Consider the following 17,590-nt stretch of genomic DNA (forward strand, 5'->3'; position numbering starts at 1 on the left):
ATTTCAAATTATTCTCTCAAATCCATTAAAAATATGCATCAATTAATATAGGTGATAAATTATACACTTCATTTATTATTTTTTAAGGAATGTGCAAAGTTCACATAGAACAAATAAAAATGAACGGAGAGAGTATAATCTAAGTCATCCAACGTAGACCGACATATTGAGACAAAAAACTATTATCCGCACTTAATACTTACCAAATTAGTAAATAATTTAATCTTAAGTGTTTGCTGTGTGATTATATACCACTTAAATTATAATTAAGTAATAAATTTTTATATACAAACACATGTATTGTATTAATTTGATTGGTACAAACATAGTAAATATTTGAAACTACAATTTGCGTTGAAAAGGCTAAGTCCATGAAAAAAATTTATTCACTTTTATTTTTAGACCGAGCTTATGTGTAAAATATGTATAATCTGATTAATGTGTATTATCACTTAAATTTATAACTCATATACTATAACTTAAATAGCTAACTAAACCACCCACCACCACCAAACCACGCTGCAATAAAAATCTCTCCTCTCTCTCTCTCTCGCTCGCACTAATTCAAATGATGAATTTGATGGAAGTGAATGATTGAATAATGGTAAATATGTCAGTTACGGAGCTGAAAGAACGGCACATGGCCGCTAACCAAACTGTAAATACTCTCCGTAAACGTCTCAAGCAGAAGCGTCTCCATCTACTTGACACTGACGGTTGCTCCTTTTCTTCATGAATTGCATATATTTAACTAAACAGGAGATCTAATTTTTTATTTTTTATTTTGGAAGTTGCTGGGTATGCAAGGTCACAAGGTATAACTCCTGTCAGCTTTGGCCCGACGGATCTGGTTTGTTGTCGGATCCTGCAAGGACATACCGGTAAGGTAGATATTTGTGCTTCTCTTCCTACACATTTACTCTACTGTTGCACCAAGGCTTGTATGTTGGAGCCAAACAACCTAAATTTTTAACTATTTATTGTGTTTGAAATTAAGCCTTAATGATTTTAGTTTAATCTGTTTTAGAAAATTACCAATTTGATCTCAGCAAGTTGCTCTCTTTGACCAACTGCTTCTAATAGGTTAACACTAACATGTATAGTGTATGTTTCGAAAGGATGGACTTACAGTTATGTATTGTTTGCTCCAATTCAGAGGTTGCCAACAAATTGCTGGCCTCGGTTTTCCTTTATATCGTTCTTCCATTTTATGATTTTCCTGATTCTATTGCCTAATAAGTTGTCACGGAATACGACATTATTAATTTTTTGCAGTCAAATCAGTAATTTCTGTTTCTTCATGAAAAATAGTAAATTTAGTGTAGTCGCTAGTTTGTGAAACCTTTTGTATTGTCTACACACTTGTTTATGCTGTGGTCTAAAGTCTTTCTTCATTATAGTGAAAATTTAATATGCATTTACTTTATGATCTACATGGAGTAAAGTTATATAGGAGCTCGATTTTTGTTTCTTTTTGAAACATAACATGGTGACAAATGGTGCATTTTTGTTTTAAGCATGTCTGGTCACGAGTTTATGACTCGGAACTGGGAAGAAAGAAACTTGTAGTTTTGATATGCTAGAGACACAATATTTTGGAAAAGGTTTGCTGTTATTTGTCCATAATATTTGCATCCAAAATATAAAATGTCTACAATGCCTTAACTAAATAAGCGGACTACAATGCCATAGCTAAATAAGCGGATAACTTCATATTTTCTCGCTACTTCTTTTTCTCTAAAAGTGAATATCTTTTCCAATGCAAAAAGTGATGACTGCAAAAATTGATCATTACATATCTAATACCTACTAAAAGTATTATATACTAGACAGCTGTACTAGTATTTAAGTGGCTTGTAATTCTCATAAATTTTCAACAAATACGATCAGAACCGTGGAAGAGGATGACAATTTGGTTAATGAGGAAGAAAATTCTATTTTTCAGATAAATTATTCTATTTTTTTTAGATGAAAGTGATGTCTCTAGTTGAATCCATGGCGTGACGTACTATAAATGAAGAGTGATTGTTTTTAGGCTCATCAAGGTGGGACACTAGAGATTTTAATGAGATGTAGGTTGGTGAAATTATAGAAGTATTAGAAGGTCCAAAAATTGGAATGACTTTTTCTAGTATAGACGAATTGTTTGATTTATACACGAAACAAGGAAACCAAAGGATTTAGTGTATTGAAATGATCAATATGTAAGATGTTGAGTCCACCAAGTACGTTTTTTCGTATGTCAGAGGTAAAACACTTTACAACAAGTATAGTGAGAGGACTAAATGTATAGATAGAGTTAACGATGTGATAGATGGTGAAGTAAGGTGCCCTGTAAGCAAGGTAGTTGAAGTGCATTTGCATCCAATTAACCCTGACATGCCTTAGCTTATTGTTGACCATAGGAAAATGACAAAGGCATTGAATAGGATAATTGAAACAATTGACAGATCAGTTATTAGAATTTGTGTGAGTGAGGTTTAGCATGGGGGTGTTGAGCGAATGGGATGCTTATCCGAGAACTAGAAATTTTATTCACAGTAACAGCTGAGGCTGTAGGAAGAATGCTAAGTCCATCCAAAAGCTTTTTTATGAAATGCAAGGAAAGGATAGGGCCTCCTTCATTTGATGGATGTAGACTCGGAAGTTAGATTGAAAAATGTTATTTGGATTCATCAGCAGGTAAAGGCTGCTTGTGGACCTTTATGATATAGTTAACTTTATTACCCCATACCTTGTGGACATGTATTGACTGCCATTTGCAACATTTATGAGTGTTAATCGCCTTTGTCCGTTAGTTTTTGGTGTGCGTTGATATAGCATAAAGACGTTGAAATATTTAGGTGGATTTTCTACTTGAATTTATGCTACGTGAGATATCCATCCAACTTGTATGTTGAGTGATCAATGCGAGAGCATATGAGCAAACAATAGGTCAACTTTTGCCTGACACTAGCCGTCGGTTTTGCCTATGACATATATATGTAAAGATGCCTACTAAGTTGAAAGGTGTTGCTGAATATAATATGTTGCAGCAAAGAATGAATTCAAAGCAAAGTATGGTTCACAGTAGAGGAATTTGAAAGAAGATGGGTCGAATTTACAGAAAGACATGATTTTTGAAAAGTAATAATTGGATGATCAAGTTGTATGGTGAACGAGAAAGTTGGGTACTTTTTAATCTCATAAATCTACTCTGTTGGGATGAGATCTACACAAGCAAGGGAATGCATTCCTTGTTTGATGGTTATGTGAATAGTAGAAGTACACTTTATAATTCTGTTGAATAGTAAGAGCTTGCAATTATAGCAAAATGTGACAATGGGATAAAGTTAAATAGAAGTCCAGATACACCAAAGTGAAATGTGATTTTGGGTTTTCGTGGGAAGAACAACTCCAATCCGCTCTTACACGAACATCTTTTTAAGATGGTCCAAAAGGAATCGGTGCGATTGTTGCAGTGTGATTTGTTTATTCCATTACACAAGAATGGGAGTGAGGTAGCTACACTGTTCGAGATGAATATTATTTACCGTTCGACTAGAAACAACTTTTTTGGGAATCAATTTGTATTCAAAGTTGAATACTGACCTAGAGGCAATATGTTCAGTGCACTTGCAAGATGTTTGGTTAATTGGTATTATAGGCTGCCACATAATGAAGGTGATGTCTCATAAAAGAGTGCACAAAGTGAATCCCATTACATATTGAGAAGATGATGAAATGATGTGTACCGTTATTTCTTGAAGATTTTTTTTACCGGAGGTTACCTATGTCACACCCCTTTTTACCTTTAAAAAGATAAAGTATTTTTCCAAAGTCAAAAGGTTTTCAATTTGAAAGTAACACAAAGATGTTTCCAAAAGGGATTTTCTCGGAGTCTCCATCTAATAATGGAGTTTTGTGCGGTAGGTCACCTTAAAACAAGTTTAAAAGCATTTTCCTTTGAAAACCAAAATAACTCCATTTACTTGTTCGCAAAAGAGGATTTTAGGCAAGGAGATTCTTTTGACGGGGGACCCCCAAGTTCCATGGAAAACATGGTTGCTTACTTGATCAAGTTGGCTTTTGAAAACACTTTATATTGAGACCACACACACATTTGCTGACCCTGCTCGGGAGAATGGTAACCGTTGGATTGGGAGGCTTGGATTAAATTTAAGATATTGATTGGTTGGTGGGTTGATGGGTTTTGGGCTCTTGGGTCAGACAGGTCAGGTGGCTTTTGGGCTCAGGTTGAGGTATCCGAAGTTTGACCTGGCTTGGTAGGAAATTTGATTCAAAACAAGACCTAACATTAGCTAGCCCAAAAATCTCTCTAAAATAAAATAAAATACTACTAAAAATACTAATTAATTCTAGTTAAATCTTTTCGACGAATTTAACATCAATCACATCCAATGAATTTCCATCTACCAAAAGTTTTCCTCCAAATTAAGAGAATTATGAAATTTGGTAAATATATTTTGAGCCTAATATTACTCACTGAAACTACAATTAAACAAATGTAATAACTTAGATATTAAGAATACTTAGTATAGTGAAACATTTAACATAATGTATATGGTTCACGTATTATTATTAAATTTTTTTAACAAAAGAAAAGAATGCTTAGAATTAGTCATTCTTGTTTTGTACCTTGTAATACTTCAGTATTTTCACATACCTATATCTCATTAACACGTCCCGTTCCCCCATCTTGATGATCCTCAAAGAAATCATTCTCTTTTCATAGATCGTCATGTCATTGACTCCATTAGAGACATTATTTTCGTATGAAAGATTGAATTTTCTTCCTCATTCACAAGACTATCATCCTCGAAGAACCAAACACGTCATGTGAAGTTTCTCTGACATTAATGTCATGGCTGAGATATTGAGTTCCTTCTTCATTAACTTGTTCCATGGTTCTGACCATGTTTGTTGAAATTATTTGAGTATTCCAAGCCACTTAAATTTTAGTATGACTGTATGGACTTATATATAATAGTCCGCATAATTACCTTTAGTAGCTATTAGATATTAATGATCATGTTTCGTCGCTATCATTTTTTGCATCGGAACATGTGGAGCTAACTTTTGGAGCGAAAGAAGTAACGGGACAGGATGAAGTTACCTGCTTATTTAGTCAAGCAAGCAGACATTATCAGAGTTTGGACGTTTTGGACTCAATGGTTTGGAAAATAACAGCACCCTTGAAATAGCTTCTCTGAAAATAGACCCTGCCTTTGTAGAGGTAGGGGTCATTTGGCAGAATTATATATTTCCTTTCTCGAGCATAAATAGTCATGTCTTCTTTCTCATCGGTTGTTTCCTTGTTCTACACGTCATTTTGCTCATTAACCTTTATCTCATGTCCTTTCCATTAGGTTTAACTTTTTTGTTTCTCTTTCTATTTTATGATGACAAGAATCCTTGTATCTTCTTTTTTCATCTGTTATTATCATTGTTCGGAAGATATCTCATCTTCTGGATAAAGCGTGTTCATCTTCGTGGTAAAGCTAATTGGCACGTCCTGTTAGGCAAGATTGATTGTTCAATCATAAGGTGCCACTGTTCTCTTCCTATTCTTGCTTGTTCATTCTTTTGTTGTGAGCTTGATAAAGGCTACTGTTTAGGAATTTCTCTTATGTAAAGTTTCAATTGTTCATGAAAATTATTTTTGAGCAGATCTGTTGATACGAATTGATGTGCAGAAATTAAAGAAACTAAGATTAAAGGATAGAAATTAAGACTAGACCGATATAAGGTGCAGTGTCAAACAATTGATATAATCATTTACTCAACAATTACAAGACTTATAGCACCTAATCTATAGGATTTCCCTCAAGACGAATTATACACCTTAAAGAGTTAGATCAACAAGTAGAAAATACCTAAGTTGCGCGGACTCTTCGATTTTGGTGCCGTCCCTGTCCTGATACGGGACGGATACCGATACCGGGACGGGATACGTCTCGGATACGGTCAACTGACTTCGGACACTTTGACCGGAGTCCATCGACAAATTTGGGAGAAAAATTGAGATTTTGATTTCTCAAAATCAAAAATAAAACAGATTTAGAACAATGAAAGAATAATGTCCATCTTGGAGAATGAAAGATTGTGTTGTACAATATTCATGTAAGTTTTTCACAGAATATTTCTCAAAATTTACAATATTTTTATAGCTCTATTTTGTATTAGTCGAATCCCCGCACCCGTATCCATATCCGGATCCACACCCCTGAATCTTAAATTTTAGATTTTGCCGAATCCGATACTCGGATCCGTCCCCGTATCGAATATTCGCACCCGAGTCCGAGCAACTTAGGGAAATACAAGTTCCTCATGATTCATCAACATTCTTCAATATTCAAAAGAAGTGACCTCATCCTATTCTATTTATACTAGGTCTAAAGGAAAGACATAAGTACCCCTAAATGGGCCAAACTACTATACGCCAAAGGGAAAATTTGTAGCCGAAGTATCCAATCATTGACAATCATGGCCTAAGTCACGTGATTGCGCATAAGCTCCCCATGGTGGCTCATGATGACGACGATCATTAGATTGATCCATGGACATGGTGGCATGGGCTCGGACCGTTGGCACGGTCCATGTGACCACCCTCTTGTGCTCTTTGAACCGTTGGCAATAGATCAGTTGGCACGGGCGGAACCGTTATGGCTTGAACCATTGACACGGCCCTTCTCACTCCCCTTGGACCGCATTCTGGAAATGGACACAGTTGGACCGTGTCCCTCAACCATGGCCACGGGAGGGGTGGGGGGAGGGAGGCGGCGTGTAGCTCCTCCTTAGGAATCACCCTAAAAACATTGTAGGTCTTCAGGGCACCTCCAACTTCATCTTCCAAAGCTTTCCACCTCCAACCCATTGTAGGGTCTTGATGCTTGTGGTGATGCTTCGGAGGAGTCCGGAACCAAAATGTTGCAAATTTTGACTCAAGAGACCAAAATAGGTGAAAAAAAGTTTTGAGGACAATTTTATGTATAATGCATATAAAACATGCGCTATACCTTAAAGGCCAGTTATCCCGTTAAGGTATAGCGCATGTTTTAAATGTGTTATACTCGATATTTTGAAACTTGTAGTATAGCGTGCACATATTTCATGCTCAATAGTTGAACCTAAAAAGTCGGTCAGGTATAGGAACTATACATAAATAAAATAAGCCCCTTCTTCTTCCCCGACAGAACCTCTCTTGGTCCCCTCTTCTATTTTCTAATCTTCCATTGGAGCCCACCTTCTCCCCCAAAAATCACGTGTCGCTATTATATTACAGAAAAAACACTAGATTCAAGGTTAGCTCCTGGTGTAGAACTCGATTTGGTAGAAAAGGCAGCATATATTCACCGTTCAAAAACTTAAAAAAAAGGTGGATATACTCTTTTCGTACAAAATTGTTTATATTTTGTGTAATTCGTTTTTATTAATAAATTCATAAAAATTAACTAAACACGCACCAAATCATGACATAAATTAATAAAAACGAGTTACACAAAAATATAAACAATTTATATGAAAAGAGTTCATCGAAATACCTTTTTTTGAAGTGTTTGAACAATGAATATACGCGCTTTTTCTACCAAATGGAGAACAAATCGAGTTCTACAGCATGAGCTAACCTTGAATCTTGTGTTTGTTCCGTAATATAATAGTGACACGTGATTTTTGGGGGAGAAGATGGGCTCCAATGAAAGATTAGAAAATAGAAGGGGGGACCGAGAGAAGTTCTGTCGAGGAAAAAAAGGGGCTTATTTTATTTATGTATAGCGCATGTAATACATACACTATACCTGACCGACTCTTTAGGTTCAGCTATATGCGCTATACTACAGGTTTAAAAATATTGAGTATAGCGCATGTATTTACATGCGCTATACGTTAACAGGGTAACTGGCCGTTAAGGTATAGCACAGGTTTTACATGTGTTGCACATAAAATTGTCCTTTGTGTTTTTTTCCACCTATTTTTGTCTCTTGAGTCAAAATTTGCAACCTTTTGGTTCCGGACTGATAACAACACGATAGGGGTCCAAGAATTACTAAAGAAAATCAAGAAACATGCAGAAGCTAAAAGAAAATAAAGAAACAAAAAAACAACGGAAAATTAAAGATAGATTGAATTCAAGAAACTCTTTCTTGAATTCAAGAAGTCTATTCTTGAAGTTGAATCCTAACAACAACAATTAGCTAACAAATAACTAATCGCCTTTGGTAGAGAATTAAAAACAAGAGATAGATTGTGAAACCCGATCCTTTAGAATAACAAGAACAACAATAAGCCTAAACTTATCACCTTTCTTGAATACCTAGAAGTGATTTAAGATTTCGAAAGAGTTTAATCTTACCACCTTAAGTTGAGTCTTGAAGGTTGAAGAATAAATGCAAGAGTAGCCACACACAAGAGTGCAAGAAAAATCTCACAATTTTTATTGATATTGTCTATAATAATCTAAAAATCTATAAACAAAGAAGACACCCCTTTATATAGAGAGGGGGTCACGAAATTCCTACCTAAAAACAAGGAAATAAAGTCTTAAACTACTTTGGACAACAAGTCCAAATACATTAGGAAAAGGAAAAACACTAGGAAACAAAAACCAAGTCAATCTTGGAAAGTAACTCCAACAATTTTAGGCAAAGGAAAACATAACCTTAATTACCTAGGAAAGCAATAAATCTAGTACCAAAATATATGAAAATAAGTTAAAACCAATCTTGGATAGAATCTTGAAAGTCCCAAACCAATCATGGATAGGATCTTGGAAATCTTGAAGGCAACTTGCAAGCAACTTGGCACCAACTTCTATCACGCCTATTGAACCTTTCTTGGGCAGCAAGTAAGTCCTTTTTATGTTATAAAAAAGTGGCTTCATGTAGGACTTATTGGGCTGCAAGTTTGGACATATTTTTAGGTGCCAAATAGGTCCAATAGTGGCCTGATTTAGACCTTCTTCAGAGGATGTCTCTTGGGATCTAATCCACTTTTTCTTGGACATGAATTTGGACTATAAAATAATTATAATACCTAGACAACTCATATCCTTTTATCCTTGAGCTCTCCCACTTGATAACAACACGATAGGAGTCCAAGAATTACTAAAGAAAATCAAGAAACGTGCGGAAGCTAAAAGAAAATAAAGAAACAAAAAAAACAACGGAAAATTAAAGATAGATTGAATTCAAGAAAGAGTTTCTTGAATTCAAGAAGTCTATTCTTGAAGTTGAATCCTAACAACAACAATTAGCTAACAAATAACTAATTGCCTTTGGTAGAGAATTAAAAACAAGAGATAGATTGTGAAACCCGACCCTTTAGAATAACAAGAACAACAATAAGCCTAAACTTATCACCTTTCTTGAATACCTAGAAGTGATCTAAGATTTCGAAAGAGTTTAATCTTACCACCTTAAGTTGAGTCTTGAAGGTTGAAGAATAAATCCAAGAGTAGCCACACACAAGAGTGCAAGAAAAATCTCATAATTTTTATTGATATTGTCTATAATAATCTAAAATCTAAAAACAAAGAAGATAACCCTTTATATAGAGAGGGGGTCACAAAATTTTGTAATTTCTTTGGCATGCACATGTTTAGACTACCTTATTGACAAGATCGCATTGCAAATTTCATTACATAGTGCATCTAAGAGAGGTTTTTATTGGACAACTCTAAGTAGGCATAAATTTTATTGGGATGATGATGTCCATATGCTTTATAAAGGAGTATTTACACCTATTAGGCTTAATTGGGTTAAGTGGACACATGGTCACTATCTTGTTTTATTCTTACCATTTTTTCAGATTAGTGGATGCCATTTACTAGTGCGTGACTTCTTTTTCTTGCAAGGTCGAAATTCGAGGCAAGTAAGTCCTTTTTATGTTATAAAAACGTGGCTTCATGTAGGACTTATTGGGCTGCAAGTTTGGACATATTTTTAGGTGCCAAATAGGTCCAATAGTGGCCTGATTTGGACCTTCTTCAGAGGATGTCTCTTGGGATCTAATCCACTTTTTCTTGGACATGAATTTGGACTATAAAATAATTATAATACCTAGACAACGCATATCCTTTTATCCTTGAGCTCTCCATCCCAATTAACAACTTCTTTATTTGCACTTGAAGTCTAATGACCTTGTTTTGCAACTCTTTAGCTTGACATCTTGTTAAAGGCCCTCTTTGAGATTCCAAAGCTTCATTCTTGTCCTTTAATAGATTTGAGCTTCCTAGGATGCTATCATTCCCCTCTTCTTGAAAAACATTCGTCCTCGAATTTCGACCTTGCAAGAAAAAGAAGTCACGCACTAGTAAATGACATCCACTAATCTGAAAAAATGGTAAGAATAAAACAAGATAGTGACCATGTGGCCACTTAACCCAATTAAGCCTAATAGGTGTAAATACTCCTTTATAAAGCATATGGACATCATCATCCCAATAAAATTTATGCCTACTTAGAGTTGTCCAATAAAAACCTCTCTTAGATGCACTATGTAATGAAATTTGCAATGCGATCTTGTCAATAAGGTAGTCTAAACATGTGCATGCCAAAGAAATTACAAAATATTAGTCATGCATCCATTTAACACAAGTATCTCTGCCACATGTATCAAATAAGACACTCTTATGATATAGCCAAGTATCAATTATAAATCCCATGGATGCTTCTACATATAAGTTATTCAAAGAAGCACATAAATTCTCAGAAAGGTCTGAAGAACCCATAAATTCCAAAATACAAATTTCAATACATTCAAACTCGTGATTGTAACTTTTCCCAATATTATTCGCAACATCAATGGATTCTACATGATTGCTCAAACTGTCACAGAAAGAGTCATAGATAGGTTCATGAAAGAGTAAACACTTTTATAGGCTCACAATCAACATGAATAGAGGAATGACTTCCCATCAAACAACAAAACTCACATTCTAGCAATTTATCACATGAAAACTCATTAGACACTTGAATAAGAGAAGAAAGAACATTTAACTCATTAGCAAGCCTCTTCTCATAAATTTCATGCCTCTTTCCACCAAGTTGGAATGCATAATCATCTATGTCATACTCAATTTCAAAAGGAAGCAAATTACTCTTGCACTTTAACTTAGATATTACAGTTAATGACTTGATATGCATCAAAATATCATCATCCACAAAAATTATAAAGTCACCAACATAAGAAATAAGAGTATAGTTCATTACCTCCAAAAATACCTTAGCTGTTCTAGAAAGGCCAAGAATGTGAATGAACCAATTATACATACCATACTTGGACTTATTTACTAATGGAACAACATCACCTTTTATTCTCTTATGCAATGGCTCTAACTTAGCAATGTCTTTAGGGAACTCCATGTTATAAACCTGTAAATAAGGATCAAAATAGTCAAAAGGTTCAACAACAAAGAAATTAACCAAGCTTTTATCTTCCACCATCCAACAAGAATTGATTTCGCTAAATTCATGTTGGAATCCGATTGGATCCTTTGCTACCATCTCTTGTGCCTCACCTCCCCTTTCAAAAGGTCTTTCTACATATGGTTGCACAAAATCACAAGAACTAAAACAAGAAAGATTTAATAAGTTAGGAAGTAAAGAAAATATTTTCTTGCTTACACTCTCTTTGGCTTTTATCACAAGACTAATTTTCCTCACCCTTAGCCTCTTTTCTCTCACTAATGTTTTTTCCTTTTTCTTTACTCAAACCCTTTTATTTTTCTCTCTCTACCTTAAAACTTTTCTTATCTCATTGCCTTCTCTCTTTTCTTTTCCCTCAAGCTCACTCTTTTTTTCAATTGACATCCCATTCTCTTCACTCAATACAACCTCTCCTTTTTCCTCTGTTGGGATGTCAACCTGCACTCCCTTACTCCTCTCATTCTTTTCTCTCTCATATTTTTTCATATTCTCTTTAACAGTCTTTTCATCTTCATAAATTTGTGAGGGAGTCAAAGGTCCAAGAATAAGTTTCTTCCCGTTAATCTCAAAAGAGTATCTATTTTTTTCATATTATATGAAGCTCTTCTATAGGCATACCATGGCTTTCCCAACAAGATATGATAATTATTCATGGGAATCACATCACACCAGATCGCATCCTCATACCTTCCAATAGAGAATAGTAATAACACTCTTTTATCTACCTTTGCTCCTCTCAACATGTAGGGTTCAATATGCTCAACACAAGGCAAGTTCAATTTTTCAACCATATAAGTGCTAATTGAGTTATAGCCAAACTCTTTGTCAATTTTAAGGGCACAAATCGCAGACATCACTTTAGCTCTTGTTTGAAAAATAATTTTACCATTGTCTTCCTTCCATTCGGTATATTGTAAGTTCGACTTTTCAAGTTGGTGAGTCATAGCTCGCCTCCTTTCACTATAACTACCTGTTTGAAACATCTTGAACAAAGATTAGAAGAATTATGTATCTCTCAAACTTTGCCTTTTTCCACTCAAAGCAACTCTTGGTCATTAAACTTTAGATTTATTAATAAATCTTACTAGTCACAACCCTTAGTGATAAGAATGTGGAGTTAGAAAAAGAATAGAAAAGTGAAGGACCAAACCTTGGAAGAATAGGAATTGGTTATGTAGAAAAAATAAGGAAAGAATTTAGGAAACCCAAAACCCACAAGAATAAGGAAAGAAGTTACCTTAATCTTCAAGAACTAGGATCCCCTCTTCTTGTTTCCTTTCTTGACTTGGAAACCAAATAACACTTGAATTCTACAAATAATAATGAGCCATAATGCTTTTCTTTTGGCTGATTTTCATTTTTTTTTGTTTTGCTCAAAAACCTCCCAAGATTATCAAGATTGAAATCTTGATTAGCCTATGCTCTGATACCACTTGATAACAACACGATAGGGGTCCAAGAATTACTAAAGAAAATCAAGAAACGTGCGGAAGCTAAAAGAAAATAAAGAAACAAAAAAACAACGGAAAATTAAAGATAGATTGAATTCAAGAAAGAGTTTCTTGAATTCAAGAAGTCTATTCTTGAAGTTGAATCTTAACAACAACAATTAGCTAACAAAGAACTAATCGCCTTTGGTAGAGAATTAAAAACAAGAGATAGATTGTGAAACCCGATCCTTTAGAATAACAAGAACAACAATAAGCCTAAACTTATCACCTTTCTTGAATACCTAGAAGTGATCTAAGATTTCGAAAGAGTTTAATCTTACCACCTTAAGTTGAGTCTTGAAGGTTGAAGAATAAATCCAAGAGTAGCCACACACAAGAGTGCAAGAAAAATCTCACAATTTTTATTTTTATTGTATATAATAATCTAAAAATCTATAAACAAAGAAGACACCCCTTTATATAGAGAGGGGGTCACGAAATTCCTACCTAAAAACAAGGAAATAAAGTCCTAAACTACTTTGGACAACAAGTCCAAATACCTTAGGAAAATGAAAAACACTAGGAAACAAAAACCAAGTCAATCTTGAAAAGTAACTCCAACAATCTTAGGAAAAGGAAAACATAACCTTAATTACCTAGGAAAGCAATAAATCTAGTACCAAAATATATGGAAATAAGTTAAAACCAATCTTGGATAGAATCTTGAAAGTCCCAAACCAATCATGGATAGGATCTTGGAAATCTTGAAGGCAACTTGCAAGCAACTTGGCACCAACTTTTATCACGCCTGTTGAACCTTTCTTGGGCATAAAAACGTGGCTTCATGTAGGACTTATTGGGCTGCAAGTTTGGACATATTTTTAGGTGCCAAATAGGTCCAATAGTGGCCTGATTTGGACCTTCTTCAGAGGATGTCTCTTGGGATCTAATCCACTTTTTCTTGGACATGAATTTGGACTATAAAATAATTATAATACCTAGACAACTCATATCCTTTTATCCTTGAGCTCTCCATCCCAATTAACAACTTCTTTATTTGCACTTGAAGTCTAATGACCTTGTTTTGCAACTCTTTAGCTTGACATCTTGTTAAAGGCCCTCTTTGAGATTCCAAAGCTTCATTCTTGTCCTTCAATAGATTTGAGCTTCCTAGGATGCTATCACGGACTCCCTCAGTGGCGTATCTTCTATGAAGTGCTTGATTAAAGTTCTCAAAGGAAGACATTGACTTAGCAACTGAGAAGACTACATACAGGATAGAGGAGTTCTTTTTTTGGGGAGAGAGAGAGAGAGTTCTTAGTATAACTAGTCTGCATTAACTATTCTGTTGATGACTAGAAGGGTGCTTTTGGAAGAGTCCGGGTATTTGCAGCGTCCTTTTGGGTGCCTCTAATAGTTATTTGTCGTGTGACTTAAGATGATGCAGCGCAAGTTGTTGACATCATAGGTTAGCTTGAACTTTAAATAGATGCACAAGTACTGTTGGTTCTTGTTAACCAAAAAGTTTTCAGTTATCATAAACAACAGGGTGGAAGAGAAGGCAAACAACACGAAGAAGAAGAGAGAGAAATGGGAAAAAATTGGCGGTGAAAAAAGTTGGAGAATCAATTGCATTGGGTTTGTTGTTGTTGTTGTCAAATCCTTGAGACCATGACAAGTGATACAGTGCAATTGAAACTACACAATTTTGGAAAAGTCTTATTCATTAATAATTTGCTTCAACTTAGGGTAAATTGTACTTCCATCTTAAAAAAAAAAATTACTTGTACTTAATGAATTGATAAAACCGGGTTAGCAGGCTAACTTCGGGCCACATTTGAAGGGACCTTATAATTATAGATAACTAACAAAAAAACCTCATGAAAAAATATACCCAAAAAAAGTATTAACCAGACTGGTGAAGAATACTTTTACACCATTATGCTTGCTCCTGAGTGTGATTATAAAATTTTAGAAATCTAATTGATGTATCTTCATCATATTTCGGATTTTGCCTGTGCTTTTTAATTACTGATTCACTGGTTCACAATTTATGTGAAGTGATGCGAGGGTATTGATAAAAGTTGAAGGGGCAGTACTTTGACTAGAATTTTTGTCTTTTTGGATCCTAGGATGTATACTAACTAAACATGGTTTTGCATGACTAAACTTCTTAAAAAACTTTTGGCAGGTATATTCACTGGACTGGACTCCAGAAAAAAATCGTATTGTGAGTGCATCCCAAGATGGCAGATTAATAGTATGGAATGCTCTGACCAGCCAGAAAACCCATGCAATTAAGCTTCCATGTGCTTGGGTCATGACCTGCGCCTTCTCTCCCATTGGGCAATCTGTTGCCTGTGGCGGACTTGATAGTGTCTGCTCTATCTTCAATTTGAATTCACCTACTGACAAGGAGGGGAACCTTCCGTTATCAAGAATGCTTAGTGGGCACAAGGGGTACGTGTCGGCATGTCAGTATGTTCCAGATGAGGATGGTCACGTGATAACTGGTTCTGGTGATCAAACATGTATTCTGTGGGATATAACCACTGGCCTAAGAACTTCTGTCTTTGGTGGTGATTTTCAGTCTGGGCACAGTGCTGATGTATTAAGGTAAGTTGGTGACCTATAGAGTGTTATGCAATAATAATTATGTTTTCTTGAAGTTTGTCAACATCATTTTTCATTTCTTTTCATTCGATCAGCGTCTCAATCAATGCATCAAATCCAAAGCTGTTTGTGTCTGGATCCTGTGATACAACTGCCCGTCTGTGGGACACCCGTGTTGCTAGTCGAGCACAGCGAACATTCTATGGTCATGAGGGAGATGTTAATACTGTAAAGTTCTTCCCTGATGGTAATAGATTTGGGACTGGTTCAAATGATGGAACTTGCCGATTGTTTGACATTAGAACTGGACACCAGCTGCAAGTGTACTACCAACCGCATGGTGATGGCGATATCCCACATGTCACTTCCATTGCATTTTCTATCTCTGGTCGGCTTCTGTTTGCTGGGTACTCGAATGGTGACTGTTACATGTGGGACACACTATTAGCAAAGGTAAAGCAGAGTTGCATTTTGTTTTCACTGCTTATGAGTTGGGGTTAAAGCTCAGTCATGACTGTACGCTTACATTAGGTTCAAAATTTTCCAGGAGTTATTTAAATCCGTCTGGAGGTGTGTATGTTAGTAGCAACTAGAGAGAACCTTAAGTATTTAGAGACTCCCAAGTTATTGACTATAGCCTATAGGAATGAAATGGTACGATGGAGCTAAATGAATAGTGAGGATGATATAACATACCTCAACTAGCTTGGGGGTGAGGTACAGTAGTTTCTTTGTTGCTTATGCATTGTTCGTCTGAAATATTCATCTACCATCATCACAATTTCAATTCCAGTTGGGATACCAAGTCTGGTATTTAAGTGAAGGGTAGAGAGGCGGGTCTATAATCCACCAATCTTTGAAGCTGGAGTCAGCATATCTCTCGGTTGTTAAAAAGAATATATTCTACCGTTGGTGAACTTATTGTTGGAAGAGATTATGAGATGATTCTTGTTCTAAGTTCCCATTGGTTTTTAAACAATATTCAACTAATTGTTGTGTTCTGCTGAGAGCTATGACTGTACTTGCTGTAGTCTGATGGTTTGTGTATGTTTATGTTGCTATAATCTTAGTTCTTCCTTAATTCACATCAACCTTATGTTTGCATTTGCTGTTTCAAATACTAGATGGTTTTAAATTTGGGATCACTTCAAAACTCTCATGAAGGTCGGATTAGTTGTCTTGGGTTGTCAGCTGATGGAAGTGCCTTATGTACAGGAAGTTGGGATACAAACCTGAAGGTAAGTTTTTGATGTTTTCTTACAAGGATGAGTGTTAATTATGCAACCAAAAAGGTTATCAAGTATTATTTTTTGTGATAATAAGTTTCATTCATTGCCATGTTGATCATTTCCCATGTATTCTTCTGCTCTCTGCGATCTTAGACCTGTGTGAGTGAAAAGATATGTTAATCTTTCATTTTCCGCTGGCAGATTTGGGCATTCGGAGGTCACAGAACAGTGATCTGAGTGATGAAACGCGCTACCTCTTTCCCTTTTCTGTCTCATTTTCAGGGACTGCCCGGCATATGGTCGTGTTTTCTTGGGATGGTCTTCACTTGTAGATCTCTTTGTATTTCAGCTAATGTTGTGGTTAGAAAATTGTAAATTTTACTCCGAGGAGCATGCTCTCATAAAACAACTTGAGTACAATCACAAGGCAGATTTTTTACTTCTTCATAGTTAGGTCCGTACCTTTGGGAATACCTTTACTTGGTGATCTTCCTTATTTAACTTCAATATATAGATACTCAAATCTAAGCTTTCAAAAGGATTTTATGTGTAAATATTTTTAGCTATCAGTGAAAAAATTTTTAGCTATCAGTGAATTATAACATCAGCAGATTTTCTCTCTTATTTTCAAGTTATTAATTTCTTTTATTATAGACAGTAATCTGCATAAAAGTTAAAGTCCTTTTCAAAATAGTCCTTGCTTTTCGTTACCGGTTTTCTAGAGTGTGTATTGATTATCACATCCATTAATCTGATGAATATTCACACAACTTTAGTAATAAGGCCTTTAACCCCTCCCTACACTAAAAACAATAAGGTAGTAAGTTTAAACATTGTGCCAACTGGAACCCAATTCAGCGTAATTTGAGGATATTAATTTTACCACAAAGCA

General features: G+C 35.4%; 1 protein-coding gene across 2 annotated transcripts; it reads left to right on the forward strand.

Annotated features, from left to right (window-relative positions):
• Positions 1–498: 498 nt before the first annotated feature.
• On the forward strand, positions 499–17,320 carry LOC107776663 (guanine nucleotide-binding protein subunit beta-2-like). 2 transcript variants are annotated; one of them, XM_075252361.1, is made up of 7 exons: positions 499–716; positions 792–881; positions 5,151–5,236; positions 15,048–15,472; positions 15,565–15,922; positions 16,594–16,707; positions 16,900–17,320. In XM_075252361.1, exons 1-7 carry the CDS (start codon positions 602–604, stop codon positions 16,933–16,935), a joined length of 1,224 nt encoding a protein of 407 aa, XP_075108462.1. In that variant the 5' UTR covers positions 499–601; the 3' UTR covers positions 16,936–17,320. The 2 variants fall into 2 exon arrangements, with proteins under 2 accessions (XP_075108462.1, XP_016452058.1); XM_016596572.2 differs by lacking the exon at positions 5,151–5,236 and having other exon boundaries at positions 500–716; positions 792–886.
• The last annotated feature ends 270 nt before the right edge of the window (positions 17,321–17,590 follow it).

This window comes from Nicotiana tabacum, chromosome 4 (genome assembly GCF_000715075.1).
Source record: "Nicotiana tabacum cultivar K326 chromosome 4, ASM71507v2, whole genome shotgun sequence".
NCBI classification, from domain to species: domain Eukaryota; kingdom Viridiplantae; phylum Streptophyta; class Magnoliopsida; order Solanales; family Solanaceae; genus Nicotiana; species Nicotiana tabacum.

Coding starts and splice junctions, on each gene's coding strand:
- LOC107776663 (XM_075252361.1), top strand. CDS start 602: ATGGTAAATATGTCAGTTACGGAGCTGAAAGAACGGCACATGGCCGCT. Junction 5,237..15,047: donor TAGACCCTGCCTTTGTAGAG/GTAGGGGTCATT, acceptor AACTTTTGGCAG/GTATATTCACTGGACTGGAC. Junction 16,708..16,899: donor GTTGGGATACAAACCTGAAG/GTAAGTTTTTGA, acceptor TTCCGCTGGCAG/ATTTGGGCATTCGGAGGTCA.